The 18,679-nt window shown below is 39.7% G+C and overlaps 1 protein-coding gene across 1 annotated transcript in view; it reads left to right on the plus strand.

The window, feature by feature from the left end:
- NYAP2 (neuronal tyrosine-phosphorylated phosphoinositide-3-kinase adaptor 2) overlaps positions 1–10,364 on the plus strand; it is a gene marked incomplete at both ends in the record, with an annotated part of 46,292 nt that extends 35,928 nt beyond the window's left edge. Inside the window, one exon of the mRNA XM_010012146.1 lies at positions 10,152–10,364. Coding sequence (XP_010010448.1) covers positions 10,152–10,364 — 213 coding nt within the window. The remainder of the gene's footprint in view (positions 1–10,151) is intronic.
- Between the last annotated feature and the right edge of the window lie 8,315 nt (positions 10,365–18,679).

Genomic DNA, 18,679 nt, shown 5'->3' on the forward strand with positions numbered 1-18,679 from the left:
TCCCAACCACACACTCTCATCAGTGTCCTCCTCCCTGACACTTCTATATTTGAAACAGAGCTTTACTTCTGGCTGCTAGAACAGTGAATGGTTGTATTGAACACAGACACTTTAAAACTTTATATCCTATAGAGCAGTTAGGGGATTGTCTGATCATCTCTAACCTGGTATCAGTTGGAGATAATTTATTTGAAAATAATATAGAGCCTCTTGTTGGAGGAAACGTGAGGTGTCTGCTTTGGTTTATAGGACTTTGGTAATCTTACTGAAACCATATTGTGTGTTGCAGCAACTGGAGAGTTAGCAGTTTTAAGTAGGAATTGCAGTTCAGATACGAAAGATACCCATGCATGTTAGCTTTATGAAAGGAAGAAAGCAAGTTCGTGAGAGTTCAGATCAAAACCATGGCTGGGGTGCACCTTTTGGTTGGTTGGATTGGCTAGCTGCCTGAAGCAATGACTTTCAGGGCGGGACCAGGTAATTCTCCTGCCTTTGGCTTTGGCAGTACAGGGCTCCTTTCTCAAGGCAGCTGCTAGATCTTTCAGAACTCATCTTGATAACCAAGCACTGGACCCTGAATTGCATTTTTTCCCAAGTTAAGAATCAGGTTTTCTTTGTGTTAGGGTTCAAGTGCATTTTTGTTTGTTAAATCATAAGAGTAAAACTAGAGACCATTAGTGGCAAGGCCTACATTTATTGTTTGTTTTTAGGAAGCACGACATTCATAAAGCATTTTGAACCAGATTTGATATGTTCCACAGGAAGTGTATAGAGATAGCACTTAAGTCTATTTGCTTAAACTAAATCACGGAAGAAGATCACAGTGTTGCTTAGCAGGAATAACCAAAGGCCCCGAGACCACACCACCAAGACAAGGACTGTGCACTTTAGAAAGGCAAAATACTGTGCATGTTTCAAAGAGAGCAGAACATACCAGTTTGCCCAAAATTTATCATGAGTGATAAAACAGTTTTGCAAACAAAAATCTGCTATTTCTTTTTTTCCCCCAGAAACTGGAACATCTACATCGCAGCCAGAGGAGCTGCTCAAGTCTTTTGCATGCCAGCTTAAGATCTGAAACCTGGTTTTATGATCTTCTGAGTTGCTGTCATTGCATTATAGAAGATGGAGTTTAATTAAATACCTTATCTGTACTTACAGTGACACAGCTCTAGCTGTAGAAGTTATGTGAAGTTAAGAGAAGATGGTGGCAATTTTGGGAGAAACAAAGGAAAGAACAAGGTTTCTTCCTTCAGTTCTAAAATTCTCCAATACTTCCGACTTCTATTTCTCCTCTTGATATTTCTTAAAATGCTTTTACCTTACTGATCTGTGTAAAAAAGACTGACAATTTCTTGAGCCGAGTGGTTTATAAATATCCATTTTTAAGAAATACATTTTTTTCTGGCATGTCTGACTTGATTCCTGGCAGAGCGAACTCAATTCCTAAACTCTGTCATTAAAGGCCCAATCCAAAGGTCCTTGAAGTGTAAGATAAGATATACTTCAGGGGATTCCATCATAAATGATGGCAAGAGGGGTCCTCTCCTTGTCTTAGTTTGCTGTTCCTTTCAAAACCACTCTGCAAACCAAGGCGTTTAAGTATCCAGAATGTAGCTGTGAATAATATCAAGACTAAGAAAAAGGAATGGATGGGCCACATAATATGCTACACACTTTTTCAGTGCGTTATCTAACCTACCCATAATATTCTGACAAAAAGTTTTGGACTCTTAACTCAGAAAAGGTAGATACGCTACTCCTTAAGTTTTCTCTGGACCTTTCAGGAGTCTTAACGGTAACAGGAGAAATCAGAGTAAGAAATAGCTGTATTTGGGTTATACATGTAATACTGTTTCAAGTATTGAACCATGAAATTGTAGGGATGTACAAACATCCAGGTATAGGTAAGGTGAGAATTACAGGAACATTGAGGAAATAATTGTCAGGATAATAATTCATATTAAAAAATCAGGTTCATTTACATTCAATTCAGTGTGAAGGTTCAGGTTACTTTTACTCCTCTGAACAGAATTATCCATCCCTAATAATTATTTTTTTGTTAAAACAGTAACATGCAATTAGCACTTTATCTGGCATTTAAGAATGAGTAAGGGGAACTATTGTTCTTCTGACTGCTCATCTGAAAAAGAGAAGCTTCGTGTTTAATTTTGCTGGAGATGGAAATTACAGTATTTTTGTGTGTGACTTCAATTCATAACTCAAAAAGTACCTTCTTCCAGGAAATATATAGCTATTTTACTGCTTGGGCAGTGTTTGTGTAATTTATGTTTAATTTATATGTGCTGTAACACACACAGAGACACTTGTGCCAGCCATGCTAGCTGCTCTGCACGTTTGTAAGAGCAGTAATGCTAACGTCTTACAGGCACGGGCATTGGCCATAGCTGTATGAGGCCATCTGCAATTCTACTTATTTCCTCAGGATCTGAAGTCTGTGCTGTCATGGCTTAACAGTTGCTTAGCTAGCAAGAGTAAAACCAGTTCATAAAATGAAACCTGTAGTAAGAAAGTGGGGAAGGCCTAAAATGATTGACTCTGTTAAAAGACATAGAAAGACAGTATGACATACATACAGGTTTCGTTCTGTAATCAGGAGAAACCTTAAGCACTAACTTGCAGAGCAAATAGTGCCTGGGACCCAGTCCCAGCTTGGCACAGAGGCTGCATAGAAAGGCCTGTGAGCTTGTGCCTGGCTTTGTAAAACAGAACAAAATTGAGGTAGGGCCAATGTTAAGACAATTTCAGGATTCCCTTTTACTGGTAAGGTATTGTGGTAAAAGGACAGCTGTACAAATGGAACACTTGTTTATTTATTAATGGAGTCATTAAAGAGGAAAGCATTAACTAAAATGTTTTTCATAAAGGTAGTTAAAATAAAAAAGTAAAAATTTTAATTTCACTCCAACTTTCTAATTGATTTTTTAATATAAATATAGGAAAATGAGGATTTCTCTTCCCAGTTTTCACAACCAGTGTCCCTATATTTCTTCATTTTTCAGAGTAACCACAGATTCTTATCTACTACTGAATCTGGATGAAGGCACACACTTTGGAAGAAATGAAAGTGGTAAAACAATGGAAAACCCCTGCATTCAAACTGCTGATATAGTTCAAAGGCTGGGGGTTTTTTTGACCAAAAAAATGTTGACAGGTTTAATATAGTCAGCACTTCTATGAACATTGATATTTTTGAAGTGAAGCTTTGAAACTTTAGGTCATGAACTTTCTACAAAAACATTTTTCTTCAAGTGTCTATATATTTTAGCTTTTTTGGCTCACCCTTGCCTTCTGATTTCTTGCCATACTGTGCTAGGACAAGCACAGTGCCCCTTAAACCATCATTTCTTCATCCAAACATGAAGGCTGTATATTTATGAACCCAAATAACAGAATGAGCGTTCAGTGAAATGAACAGGGTTGGGAAAGAAAGCAGTTAAGTAAGAGTGGGCCCCATCATCTCTTCAAATCGATGGTGCACAGAGGGAACACAGAGGCTTCTACTGAGATTCCCCTAAGCGCGAGTCACCAACTTGCAACATTGCCAGCTCTGAAAGGAAAAGAAAAATATGCAGTGAATATCAAAGAATAGAGTGTTCTGCTTAATTATGTAGTTGTGACTGGTCCGAGGTAAATAGCAAACCTATTAATAGAGTGCCAAAAGGACATCCCTTCCAGGAATGCTGTTTGTTTTGATGGTAGGAGTCCCAGGACATTGCTTTTTATTTGCTTTGGTAATACATCTCTACAGTGTGTATCTTCCAGATGTGGCCTTTTCAGTCAAAGGATCAGGTTGTGAGGTGATCTGCAGCAGAATAGACACACTTGAATGATCAAGCACAGGACTGGAAAAAATCATTAGTAAGTAACGATGGCCGTGTTGGAAACAGGATGTACTATATTGTCATCCATTCTATGATATATGCCAAAATATAATTATCTTGGATCAGATGGATCTCCTTATGTAAGACTAAAACTAGATTTTCCTTTATGTCAGTATACAAGAGGTTTTTTTCTCTTACCCTAGGACATCAAACAATGTTAAATGTATGCCTTACCATGCAGAATTTTTACAACTTCATCTTCTAAGTGACTGATAATGCCAGCTGAAGTTTATTGAAACTTAAAGAAGTCTAGTTGAGTCTAGACTAGTCTTTTTTTTTTTTCCAACCAGATTATAGCCCTCATAATTTTCATTGAATATCTTATTCTCAAACTTTGGGTGATCTTTTGGTAAAAATCTAATCCTTCAGTTGATTGCATTGTGAACTTTTTCATTTCCTATCTTGTTTTCCTAATCAGGATTGCTGACTTAGCAACTTTGGGATAACCACAGAAAACCAACAAATGCATTTCTTCGGCAGTCCCTCTTTTCCCTCCCTTTGCTCTCTGTAGCAGGCAGATGTGATCTCCACTGTATTCCACCATATAAAACAAAACAAACCCTACACTGCTCACACAAACATGTGCTCAGTGAACACTGAGATACATTTCAGCCATGTCTCCTTAAATGTTAGATGGTTTGTGAGACTTTTTCAGGCTTTCTATTGATTCTGCATGGAACTAGGTCAGAGCTGCTTTTAATTGAACAAGCTGGCTGCTGCAACTCTCACTTAACTGTAAAAAAGGGGTATTAAAAATTGATATGAAAAGCAAACTTCTGGTTAATTAGCAAGCAGAAGAACTCAGAATAGACAAACCACTATAGTTAATAAAGATGAGGAAACAGCTTTCACTGGCAGTATGATAAACTATTTTCTGGGAAAAATGGGTTAAGCACTGAGCATTATCCATGTTTCTTGCATGTAGTGTTAATAGACTATTAGTTTTGTTTGGGAGAGGTTGGGATAAATTTACAGCTGTGCAGATCAGACAAACCATCATGCAACAAGAAAGCCATTAAAAGACAGCTCTGATTTTTATGTATGTTATAAAGGTAAATAAAAAGCCCAGGTGTGCAGAGAGAAGAAACTGGGGGATTCCCTCAAGAGCTTAGTGTTGCTCTACATCCAGTGTCCATGGAAGTGGTCAGTCTGTAGCAGATGAGCGCATGCTACTCTCATGCTGGCAGTATTATAGGGAACACTAGTGGAGCTGTGCCTGGCCATTCCCCTGGTCAGGACTGAGGGTTGGACCCAGCTCACTGAGCAGGGCTGCTGCCAGCCCAGCAGCTCTGCCCCATGTAAGAGGGTAGGAGCTGAAGCCTGTCTCTGGTAGCTCTGATCTTCTCACACACTCGCTGGCTGCAGTCTAATCCCATGTCTCCACCCCTCCTCATGGCCAGGTGTGCCATTGGGGATGCCCTATCCTCCTGCTTCCTCAACCAGGTCCATACCTGCCTTGCAGCCGTACAAGGTGAGGTCTGACGTGTCAGGACTGCAGGAGATAGGGAGTCCTGATTCCCATCTAAACCCCATCCCAAGTGACTTATTTTGCTTTACACCTGTATGCATATGCTGAATTTTAGACCCTGTGAGTAGTACCATTTAATTTGCACAGTATGCAAGTTCTGCCTAGAGTGATGTATTATTTATTTAGGTTTATTACAAACACACAGAAAAAAGAGTAAATGAATAATGCATGGATGATTAGCTTATACATTTCAGCTCACAGCTGAGAGAGATGGCAGAGAGTGACCCTCATTTTTGGTTCCTTAACTCAATTGCTTTCCTTTCTGCCCTCAAAAAACCCAAGCTGTAACAAAGGTTCTGCTGTTTATCACTTTAGCATTACACTAAGAAGCCACCAGGACCTGAAAATCATTTGTGCTTAAGAGCAGAGCGGCAGACCATAGCTTTTTAGTTAAGATGTTTTCCAAAGCTGTGTTTTTCAGTCTGCTTTGGTCCAAGTTATAGCTGACTGACTCAGTCTGTTTCCCACTTTCTTTAGTATTTACAATTTTTCCCCTAACACAGCTCAGGTGCCAGCCTTGCCAGTGTGCAGCTATTAGGGGAATCTTCCACAGAGGGGAAATTGTACATGTCAATTATTTGTAAAATATGTTCAGTCTAAGAGAATTTAGCCACCACCTTATTCTTGAAATGGAAAACCTGAGAGTCAGGTGAAATAAATAAGAAAAATGCATATCTTTGAATATTGAAATACAATGACACCTGGAAGTGCTTGAAACATTTGAACGCTTTTATGGCAGTTCAATCAACTGTATCCATAAATATTTAAAGCATTGAATTATTTCTTGAAATTTACATTTTTATGTACTGTTTTGGCTTACGAATTATTGAACAATAAAGATGCTTTCCATAATAATTTCAGCTTTCAAAATACAGCACTTGACTGTGAAAAGATTTGCCTGTGGCCATCATATGATTGAGGGAGCTCCCAGCGTAACACTGAGCTTCAGTATCTCCTAACTCCAAATTAAGGTTTTTAACAGCATGAGGTAGCTTAGATGCCATCTGTGTTTCCACACTTCTCAAATAAAAAATAAATAAAAAAAGCTGTGCAGGAGCTACTGCTACCTTTTAGCAGAATAAATATATGACTGGTTAGACTTCATGTATCAGTATGGGATCAATGTGGGTAAAGTGGCCACTTAAATCCTTCTGTAGCTTTTAGAAAAGATTACCCTGTTTAAAATATAGTGGTTTGATTTTCAGTCAATGAGAAGGTCACCACCCCATAGGTAACCATAGCTGGCAGCTACACGCATGTTCTGTTTTCTGCCAATGCCTTGTGCCCGACCGCAGGAGCAAAAATCTGGAGCAATGATCGTGCTTTGATGAGACAAAATAATTGGTGCCACTAAGCTTGTTCCGTGGAGCTGCATTTGCTGCGGGGAGTAGTTGACAGTATGAAAATATGCAAGTGACTGGGACGATCAGCAAAAGGTCCCAGTGATGTGCTGTGACCTGGGAGAGGAGCATTCTGAATTTCTGGAGCTGTCATGGGTACATTAGAACTGAGCTACTCTTCCAGTCAAGCAAGAACTAGCACAGTGATTTATTTATTTATTTATTTTTAAATTGAATTCAAGTATGATTCCCATTGTCATTTCTTAAGGAAACTGAAATTATTCTAAAATCCTCCCCAAAATATTTGACCCAAAGTGAGGTTTTGGTTTTTTTTTTCTTCTTTTTTTATGTATTCACAAGTCAGCCAGAAAGTAATATCACAGAAAATTATCCAGAACACTGACATGTTGTTTTTCTGACTGTGTATCAGTGTTGCTGATAGTGATCACCAAATAATAATGATTCAGGCTCTGGGATGGGTTGCATGACATTGTAATCTGATCCAATCTGCTTTTCATTTTTAAGATATATTACTTTTCAGATAAACTGAGAACTGAAAATCTCCAAGAAAGGATAGTGGAATGTAAATTTACGAAGTCTAGACAGCCAGATGAAAACTGATTTTCTACACCTTATAAAGGAGTAGACTATAAGCCAAATCTTTATTTAGTCTGATTATTTCCATAGTTTCCAGCTGGTTGCAGTGAACTGCTGTACTTTGATTCAGCCGATAATAGAACTAAGAATGCACAAATCATTTGTATCAGGCAACAAGTACAAATGCTTCTCTGTTAAGTAAACTGAAGTGGATAAATCTTTTTTAACTCCATACTCAAGCAGAGTGTTTCCACTGCAGCTAAGGGCTGACTGCATGAGTGTGTGAAATTTCAAGGGGTGGTGTTCAAGTAGTGTCAATGAGGCACACGCAGAGAAGGTTTTCACTGAGGTAATCACAGAATTTCCAGTAGCAGCTGAATGACATAGTTAGTTAAATCTACTGATTGATGCATTAAGTTGGTGGGGCACTTACAGGCTCCGATTCTGACTGTTCTAAAGTGTGTTCTATTCTTCTGGTTTTCTCTTGTTTTGCTGGAGAGGAAAAGCTGCAATCTAGACAGCATCCTGTACTGGTGGGAAAGAGGATTGTGTGCATTTCCAAGGAATTTTAAAACTTTGTTCATATCTTTCCCTTTCCCAGATAAAGGGAAAGATATAAATCTTTCCCTTAAAGAAGTGAATGTTACTGGTGTAAAGAAAAAAATCAGATATGGTTGTTTGTATCTGTTATGGGAAAAAGTACATCATGATCTTTGATAGATCAGTGCTAAGAAAAAGTATAAGAGATTTTTTAGTTGATAATGAAAACGGTTCAAATGTGTTTATAATTTAGGCTCTACATCTCTGTGCACAGCCCTTTGTATTAGCAGCTCTCTCTGTGCAGTCACAGAGAGACCTGTGTTTTTGTAGCAAAGGTCCCTAAAAGGTAGATGTTGTGTTATATGGGTACAGACTGTTACTCAACCTCGTACCCTGCTGAGGTTACCAACTAGGAAAGACGGTTTGGATTTTCATTGCAGTGTCTTTTTGTGTACATTACAGTAGGTAAGTGACCTAAAAGTTGAAGGAAGAGGTTTGATTTTTGAAGGCTTTTGTCATATAAAATATCACTGAATGCTGTTTATGAGACTTGCTAAACTGGAGTTGTTTTACTGTTTTCTGCGGAGTATTACTACTGTGTCTATTAAAAAAAGTAAGTAAATCCTGACAGGTATGATATCCTCAATGTTAATTTTCACTATTGATTGATGGCAGTTCATGAAATACACTAGTGGTTACATATGGCACTGCATATCCAGTTGGATATTTTTACATGTTTCCTGTATGACGTTTCATAAAGGAAACTTCAAGCTGCTTATGCTTATCAAGTTCATCTGCAGACTGGAATGAAGAACTCAAAACAACATGAGATTTTGTTACAGTTGTGCATAGGTGGGGTCTCTACCATACCATATAGATATCTAATTTGGTGTCTTCCTCTGTTTGCTGTATCAAGGGTAAACAATGTGGGGGGTTTTAAGCCACAGACAAATTAAAGTGGTTTGAATGTGATTCTTTTTCTGGAATTGTATCATCTGAGGAGTAACCGATAGTCCCAGTTCCTGGCCATAGGAATAACTGGGAGAGGAAGTGGCTGCTGGGGTGAATTTTGTGTTGCATCTCTGGCAGTCCTGCAGAGCCAGGCCACTGCTGTTCCTATGTAAGTTCCCTGGGAATGGCTTCTGGTGATTTTCCTTTGCTTGGCTCTCCTACATCTTGTAATGGCGCCTGTAGCCACAGAAAGATAGGTCCCAAGGGAAGATTGCCCATCTCTATCAAATGTGAATTCCAAGACTGTAGAGACATACAGAAATTAAGGTACATCAGGGGTTTGATTTATAAACCTAAGGATTTCTTTGGGCTTAAATAGGAGGCCTAAAATTCCAAACTCAGAGGGACTTTTGGGGCTTTTTTTGCTAAAAGGAGGCAAACAGTTTAACAAGCTTCGAATATCTGACTAGCACAGTAACTAGCTGTTACAACTGAAAGCAATCTAATGTTTCTTCTGTATCTAGTTTTTCATGTGAATTTTTAACAGCTACAGAAGGAAAAGATGAGGAATGAATTGTTTCTCCATGCATTGCTCAACCTGCAAGAAAAGAAATGAGGGTCTTGAGAAAAGAACAGAAGATCACCAGCCATGAAGAAAGCAGACATCACTACTTCACTTGAAAAATCATTCAATTGTGTTTTGAATTGCTCCTTATATTGACTCATGGTGTTGCAAGCGAAAGTCGTTTTCTGATTCCAAGGATTTTCCAACCAAGTGAAATTTTATTCCACAGGTTATGGTGCTGGGCACACCCAAAATATTAACACTGGACAGTGCTGTGGATTGTGTGCTTTTTGTTAGACCTTATGAGGGGTATAGATATGTTGCTTGCACAATACTGCCTTAGGACAGAGCTTCCTTAAAAAGTGCCCGAAGAAGAACTTGTTCACAGTAAAATGACAGCTGAAAAGAATTCAGGTGTTTCCATAAACTGTTAATAAAAGCATAATTTGGTAGGATACCATTTTCAAAAATATTTTTCTGGCATATAGAAATTGTAACAGAAAAATGACATTTTATCCATTTTCTGCTTTATGTTTTTGATAACTAAAAAGTATCTTAAAACCTACATAAACTACAGGGTTTACACCTAGACAGTGAAATCGTGCTAAAATTGCCCTTAAAAGATTTATGATTAGTATATATGGAATATTGAGCAAAAGATTGTTACATCATGTGAGTAATAAACAGACACCCTATAACGAAATGTGCACTTGTGTATTTTGTAGAACCGCTGGATGAGCTGAAGATCAGAAGTCACAGCACTGAACCACTACCAAAGCTGGAAAACAAAGAGAGGGGAGGCCATCACGGGACAGCTTCCTCTAGGGAGCCAGGGAAAGCTCAGGAATGGGATGGAACGCCAGGCCCGCCTGTGGTGTCCAGCAGGTTGGGCAGATCGTCTGTCAGCCCAACCATGTTGGCTGGAAGCAACAGCTCAGGTATGTCAAGTAGCAGAGCAGGGAAGATCTCATGAAACTCCTTGTGAGCTGCAGGATCTCTAGAGATACACAGATGTAGGTAAGCACGCAAATTCCTTAGACTTCCAAGAATATTCTAGAATCTGCCCTGCCCATTTTATTGCTGCACTAATAAGCATTGTGCTGTTCGCTTGTGCTCTGTACTGGAACAAGATTGGGATGGGGGCAGGTAATACATGCATGTTAACTTGCTGCTTATCTATTTTAAAAGAAGTAAGGAATTCCACTTGACATTGAAAAAGAACTCTATGGCAAAGACACCCCCAGGATGGCAGAGAGAAGTTTATAAATTCAGATATCACATAGAGTAACAAAACCACACTCTGCAGAAACAAAGCTGTCTTACTGATATGCACAGTGAGTGGATACAGGCAACCTTTCCTTTATGTTTGTAAAAAAATTCTAGAGAAGTGACAATGGATTTCAGAAGTTTCAAATTCATAACTTCAGAAGTCACACAGGTTCCTCCATTTCATTCATCAAATTTTATATACATAAAATAGTGAATTGCTATAAACCTTGAAAAATAATGCAACCTGGTTTATAAGTTGACTAAGACAAGCAGAACTGGTATGTGAATGATACAGATCAGGTATGTATAGCTCTACCATAAGCAGTGCATTGGGTTTTTTTGAGATTCAGCAGTTCTCTTAAAAGAGTAACTTCATTGCTTATCGGTTAGATTCTGGAAAATACCCATTTTAGAAACAATTGGCATATATAATACTGAAGCCTTATGGTCAATGTTCAGGAAGCGTAAGACCATGAATGAGCCACTCAAACAAGAAATTATTCCTGCACGAGAGATCTGCTGGGCAGTCAGTGTCAGAGATGAATCTTCTCAGTGCTGAGCTAGCAGATATGCGTGCCCCTCACGCAGGGGAATGCTTTCCTGTGTGGCAATGGGACTCGTATTTTCTCTGCATTGCTGGAAATGACACCTGAAACTCAGTATATAACTTGAACAGGCTTTGCTCATGTGATGTATCATTTGCAGCAATTGTATAGTCCGGTTTTTCTCTCTACAAATCCCCCAAACAGTTTTTCCTGGGGCAGCAGAAGTTACTTTTCTGCAAATCTCATGACTCTAGCACAGATTATTTGGGCGTTTCTGCCTTTCGCTTGCTTGCCTGTTCTCACAAAGCGTCCTGGTAGGTAGGAATTTTCCAGATTAGCTCATAGCTTTGTTAAAAGATCTGTTCCCAGTGTATTAGAGCATCATCTGTGCTAATGCAGGTAAAAGGGTGGGTTTAAAGGTACGACATCAAAGTACCAGGACGTCTGCTAATTAGACCAAAGGTGTGTACCAGCGCTTTCAGTTCTGCAAGATGAGTGGAAGAGAATGGAAATGAAAGAGTAAGTTCTTAGCAAAATGTAGCACTTCTGAACAACCTTCCTGCATCAGTTTTATTTCAAAGAGTTGGTTGATCTCGAAAAGCAGACAAAACATGTTGGCCTCAATCTTTATTTGACATCAGCAAGCTGTAATAGTTGTTGAATCACGCCTTGATTTAGTTAAACTGTGACTTTGTCTTAATAGCTAGGACTGTCAAAGAAAAATCATGGAAGTATTTTTTTGGGTGAATTTTGACTCCTTTTTATGATTAAAATCTGAAAGCTGATTTTGATTTTTCTTTCCCCGCATTTTTATGACATTTCATTTGATGAATATTGCCTCTCATCTGCCATGAATATTTGTCCCACTGTGTCTCTAGCTGTTGCCTGAGCAACATGTTTTACCTTTAATCAGTGGAATGCTGCATTCAAAATGCCATACACAGTTCTTCTCAACGAACTTGTACATGAACTGTAACAGTTCATTCTTCGTAATTAAATTAGAACTGTAACAGAATGCAGTAAGAGAAATTTAATACATCTGTATGAATACAAATGCTGTGTGGTATCAAGGACATGAAGTAGTTCTGTGCTAGGAATTTAGAACTTAGGTTTACCACAGGACTAAATAAAATCAGGGCAATCCCTAGTGCAGTTGTCATCGCTGTTGCTCTCTTTCTAATATCATAGATAAGAGATAAAAAAAAAGCTACTTTTCTTGTGTGGACATGCTTGAAACACTAGTTTGCTGCCTACCTCCTAGTTCACACTTTTACAGACATTTATTAAGACAATGCTGGAATAATTCAGGCAAAATGAGGTTAAATTGCTGTGCTGTAAAACAGAAAGGATGTGGAAGGACTTCTCATGTGTGCACAACAGGCAGCTCTGCTGGGACACGGATTAACTAGTAAGGAGTGGTCTGAGTGAATGAATACCTGACTGAGATTACTGATTTTTTGTGGGTTCTGCACCCGCTGGTAAGATCAGATGGGAAATGAGTCATCTCCAAACAGAATCTTGAGCTTTCTGGTTATTTTATTCAGATGAGCCTGGCCTGTCAGGTCCACATTGGTATCACTAATGCCTGATTGTTTTCTCATGTGTCATATAATTTGTCAAGGTCACTTTCTGTTTCCTGGCATCCTATCATTTCTTATGGAAAGCAGTGTAAGTGGTTTGGGGGCATTCTGGCATTTAGGAAAGTCAGTGCGAGTGCAGTAAACAGCCAGACGAGATCTGTGAAACAGAAGCCTGGGATAACTTCACTTCAGGAGCTCTGAACAGTATTTTCTGGAATGTTGCTGCTTTTCTTTCATGACTGCAACCATGAAGCGTTTTGCATTGCCACCTGCTGCTAGAGACAGGCACTGCACTGCCTTTTAAATCTAGTACTCTGTTGTTGTGTCCTGTTTTTGAATCACCATCAGCTTGTCACTCAGCCAGCCCATTAGCATTCTAGCTGAAAACATTGGAGATAAACAGGAAGGGAGTAAATGCCCACCCCTCACTGGAATTACTGGCTGGCATTGTGGATTTGCAAAAGTAATGGATAGTTAAGCCGAAGGTGCGAGAGGCAATCATTGATACAAAAAGGGAGTAACATTGAAGTACCAGTTCTTGCTAGTTAGGGCTGCTTCACTTGATGAGGACTGAGTACTCCCATGAACCCCTAAATTTTCTCCTCACAGGCAATATCAGGGTATCACTGTGCTACTGAATCTTCAAGGATTCTCCAAGTGAAGGCAACTTAGTGCTTGGAGGTACATGTTACTGGGCAGCCTGCCCAACAAGGTCCAGCCCAGGATGCAATGCTTCCAGACCTTGTCTGTGCTGGTCATCCGTGTTCTCTACACACAAGCAGTTCCTGTCACCTGACATAAAATGAGTAGTACTCAGAGCTGTACACTAAGGGCATCAAGCCAGTGCAGTGTGAGCCAAGTTTGTGATCTCCAGGGTTTAGGATGACACAGTCGCAGAGCCTAACTGTAGAAGTGCACACCGCTCTCTAGCAGTGGTGTGACAGCTAGCTGGAATAATACACAATTGTCCTATTGGTTTAGAGCCTCAAAACAGTAGCCCGTTCCAGAAGCTTCCGAGAAAAGGAAAAAACACTGCCAGTAGGACATGATTATTCCTTTCCTCATTGCTTCAGTCATTGATATAGACCTGAGGTATGACAGTTCCCAACAAATCTTAATTTAAAACATACCCCATCTAATACAGACATGTTTTTTTATCAGTAACTGACTTGGTTTTGAGACCTGCTAAACTTTTGACCTATGAATATCTATCAACAGCAAGTTCTACAGGTTGAGTGCTCCTTTTGTGGAAGCAGTTCTGTTTGACATGCTTCTGTGCTATTGGCTTCTGCAGGTGAAGTCCTAAATACTTTTAAAAGACAGACTACTATGTAGTTTATTCCGCCTTAACGTTTCAGAATTTCAAGTTATGTTTCAGCTTACTCATCTCTTTTTAGGAAACCAGCATGGCCAGGCCAGCACGACGATAATAGGTGCGACTGATTTTTCCAGTATGCATGTTTTCTTTTTCTTCTTTTTGTTTTTTCTTTCTTTCTGCATGTGATTACTCTCAGCCTGTCACATTGCCTTGTTTAATTCAAAATGTGCTTCTTGGCAGCTGTAGCAAATAAGCAATATTTCTCTTTTCATGTGCAAAGAAGAGACTGTGACAGGATAAGAAGCTTCTCCAATGTAAGTGACAGCCAGAGTATTTTTTTGAATTAAGATTCGGATAGGCAGAATGAAGGCTTCCTTGGATGAATAAAAGAACTCTTCCTGTTAAGATCCAAAAATAAAAGTCATGCAGAGCTGTTGTATTTCTGGAGAACATAGAAAACCATAACACACTGATATAAAACTGATCGAAAATATTTCTGTAAAATGTTGTTGCATTTCAGCACTGTGCTTTATTGAGGAAAATCCAACAACACCCCCTGCCCCAAACACAACCAGCCAAGCCTGTACATCTTTAGTTATGATGACAGCACCTGCAATTTCAGAAGACAGGGTCATTTATGTGAGTGCTTAAATACGTAATTAGGACCACAGTTTTAAGGCAATCCTATTTGCGATTGGAAAGCCTGTATTCCTGTGTTTGATAGTCTCTACTAAAATTCTCATCCCTAATGCTCTCCTTTGAGGCTGTTTGCTTGCTTATGTCCATGTGTAATCCTAGTGGCATTGTCAGGACTCAGCTTAAACCTGGGAGTCCAGTAGTGCTGGTCCCATTGCAGGTGGCTACATGTGCGGGTATACTTCATGCTGAGGCACTGTGGTCCCAAGCGCTAGCATTGTTGGGAGTACTGTGGCTGATGTGGGTGATGTAGCAGGGGACTGAGACACAGCTGACCTGCTATCCCCTACCAACGTTACACTGCATCTGCACCTGGCTCCTGGAGGTGGTTTGGGCACTTGGTGAGGGATGAGTCATTTGAAGCTGTGCAAATAATACCCCAAAGTTTCCTCAGTTAGATATAGCCACTGAATCTTACGAACACTTTTGTGCAGAACAGAACTAAATATGTTATGCAGCTCTCTAGCTACCCTGAACAATCTGCTGAATTTAAACCTCATGCTGTCCATTGATTGCAACAGGCATCTCTAATGGCTACTCAAATGCACTGCATCCCCTGGCCCCAGTCCAGTAAAGCACTTAGACATATGCCTATGAGTCCCCTCACTTGGCAGCAGGCTGTTAGCCCTTGTCAGTGTTCGAGTGGCTTATAGCAGTGTCAAAAGGCCCCTAGCTGTGGATGCAGACAGGTCCTGTGTTTGGAGTGGAGTCTCTGGAACCCTCCTTCAGGCAGGTTTGATTTAGAACCAGAGGATCCACCTGCACAGTGAAGTGATGGGGTACTGTGCTGACTTTATCAGTATGGAGCTAGATGTATTTTAGCTTGCATTATCATGGGCTCTGAGCTGATGGGTCATCCTCAGAGGACAGATTCTACAGCCTCCCCTATGTGCTTATGAGCCTGGCTGATAGAACTCAGCTCCACACCATGTATTACTGTCACAAAGGGGACTTCCCAAGAAGTCTCAAGACTACTCATTTCAGATGTTAAGACTGAGCTGTCTCAATATCATCCACATGAGATAAACATTAATTAAGCACTAGAAACCATCCCCGAGATTTGCTGGTAGTTGTTGTTCCTCCTTCAAGATTCTCAGTGGTAAACAGGAAATCCCATTTTCATTTTGGAACCAGAACTGATACCAATATTTAGGCCTTGCAGACAAGCTGAAATGACCATTTAAAACATGAAAATGCAGAGGTAAAGATACTGGAAATGACTGCATGGTGGACATATAGACCTCTTACTACTTTTTAGATAGCCCAAACCAGAAGTTATTATTTGCAGTGATCATCATTATTTTGAAGTGATCAAAATCCAGTAAGCCCCAGGACAGTGAATAAGCTGTCCACAGCTGAAAAATAATGTGCTGCAGAACGCAGAGCAGTGAGCTGGGCATCACTTATGTAAGATTTTATGGGTATTTTTTCCCCACAGTAGTATGCAGCGTGAAGGTGTTACTCAGAGCATTAATTGCAGTAGAGTAGAAGTATTTATTTGGTTTAAAAATATTCCCACTGAGACCGAATGGCAAATAAAAAAAAAAACAAAAGCAAAAAAACCCATCTCCTTTTCACTGCATAACCCAACTTCCTAAACTTGGAAAAAAGCTACATGGAGCTGTCTCTGGAGCCTTTTTTAGTGAGGATCACCATGGAAATGGCAGTAGTTTCCTTAATACTGTAACATGTATTACAGGGAGATAAAGGAACTAATACTTCATCTGTGTGTGATAGGTTTTATTTCTTTGATGCCTGATGAAAGGAGTATCTTTGGCAAGGAAATGGTAATCTCTTGTTTTTGCACATATATTCAGATTGGAAATTATGACACTTCTCTCTGCTTTCCCAAAGCAAAGAAAATTCAGAAGCAATGGCAGACAGTGCCTTGGAGTATTTTACATGCTTGGTGTCATATTTTGCTTGTCACAGCAATAACAGAGTCTCTATTTAGCAGTAGGGAAAAACAACCAAAAAAGCCCCAAATTTTTATCCTCTCTTTTATCCTCTCTACAACCCCAATGAAATTCCAGGAAGGAACAGACATGAGGTCCATTGTTGTATCTATATTACTGAAAGAACCATTCAGAGATCTGGCACATAGTGTGAAATCAGAATAAAAACAAACCTAATCAAACCTTCAGAATAACTGCCCAAGTCCAAAAAAAAAACCAAACAAAACCAAAACAGATTATGTGCAAAATGCAAGGTTATGGGGGAGATCAGTCTGCTCCTTTCTGCATGCTTATTGCAGTGTTGACTCATGGTGTGTTTACAGACTGACTAGGAATGAGTGAATTGAATAATGCATTCGTCAAACAGCATAAATATTTTTGCTGCTCAGCCAGCTGGATGTTAACCAACCTATTAATATTTAGTTGAATATTCACCCATACAGATGCTTTCATTGGCCTAAGTGCTCCAGCTTAAGTGGATAGCTCTTATCCATATCCTATTGAATTCTGAAACATCCTAGGAAAATAAGCATTTAAGGTGACAATGAAAAAGCATCAGTGAGATTGGAAGAACACGTTCGAGCATGTTACTGGTAGGTGGCATAACATGCCAGCTGCCGTCAAGTTTCCAAGATGTGCCAAGTAACCTTAAGTACATGTTAGTGATGGACATCTTACTCCTTTCAAACAATGGCACAACCAGTGGCTAATGATGATACTGGAGAGACAGACACATAGAAAATACAGGTGATAGTATAAACCAAACACAGACTAAGCAGCAGTGTAAATGGGGCACGAGAAAATACATTTCAGAGAGACACAAGCAAAAGTTACGTGAGAAAACATACTTCAAAAGCAAACTTACTAAATCAGGATTGCACAAGGCATAGGTCCTTCCTCACATCTTGAAAATGTAAGATTGCATAGGAGGAATTCCTTACACACACTACAAGGAAGAACGGTATTGTTACGTTTACTTGTTATTCATGGTAAGGCAGTATTATCAGTGCTAAAATCGAGAGTCTATTATTATACAAAGTGTGTCTGCTGAGTGCAAATGTCCTTGGTTTTTGCCCACTAAATAGAAGAGACAGGTGCAGGGTTGGGAGGCTTATAAAACATATGGAGAATGAAGAACTTCATCTGAGCTAGAAGTCATGGGTTGAGACATGTTCCCTTGGCCATTAACAGGAAATGTAGGGATAAATATTTTTCTTGAGCAGAAGCAGGCAGGCCCACTTCTCAGGAAAAGACAGTTTCTTCTAGAATAGATGTGGGGTGTTGAACAGTGGAGTAGCACACTGGTGTCAGCATGACTCAGATACAAAAACCTTCATCCAGGACTCCCGAGCTGTATGGTCACCTTCATGTTAGTATGTTAACACTGGTAACCGGCCCTGGAAATCAGTGGGGAGCCTTCTGAGAAATGTCACCGTGTACAACAGCAGAAGGAAAATGAAGTAACTGTGTAATTCCTCTCTGGAATGGAGCTTTCTCTCAAGACAACCTCCACTTCTATAATCGTCTTGATTCTGAGGAACTGACTTCACAATTTGCCACTGTTGATGTTCTGATTTCTCTCCTTTCTCCCTACTTTTTGTTTCTTAATACACTGCCATTAGCATTAGATTTCCAAGTATTTTTGGAGTCTTTCCAAATCCGCAAGTGCAACGGTATCCTCACCACTTTTATACATTCCCTACTTCATTTTCTGGCATTTCATGCTTTCCTTCAGCATAATCAGTCTTCAGGCCACTATCTCCCTCAGCTCTGGGATAAAGAGATGAAACCAGAAGTCGCTGTAACTCCTTTAATCACTGCTGTATTTTGTGAGGACTAGAAACAGGAGGGGTGGGAGGGGAAGTGTCGTGGTTCAAGCCCAGCCGGCAA

Source organism: Nestor notabilis, unplaced genomic scaffold, assembly GCF_000696875.1.
Source record: "Nestor notabilis isolate BGI_N333 unplaced genomic scaffold, ASM69687v1 scaffold15933, whole genome shotgun sequence".
Taxonomy (NCBI): Eukaryota; Metazoa; Chordata; class Aves; order Psittaciformes; family Psittacidae; genus Nestor; species Nestor notabilis.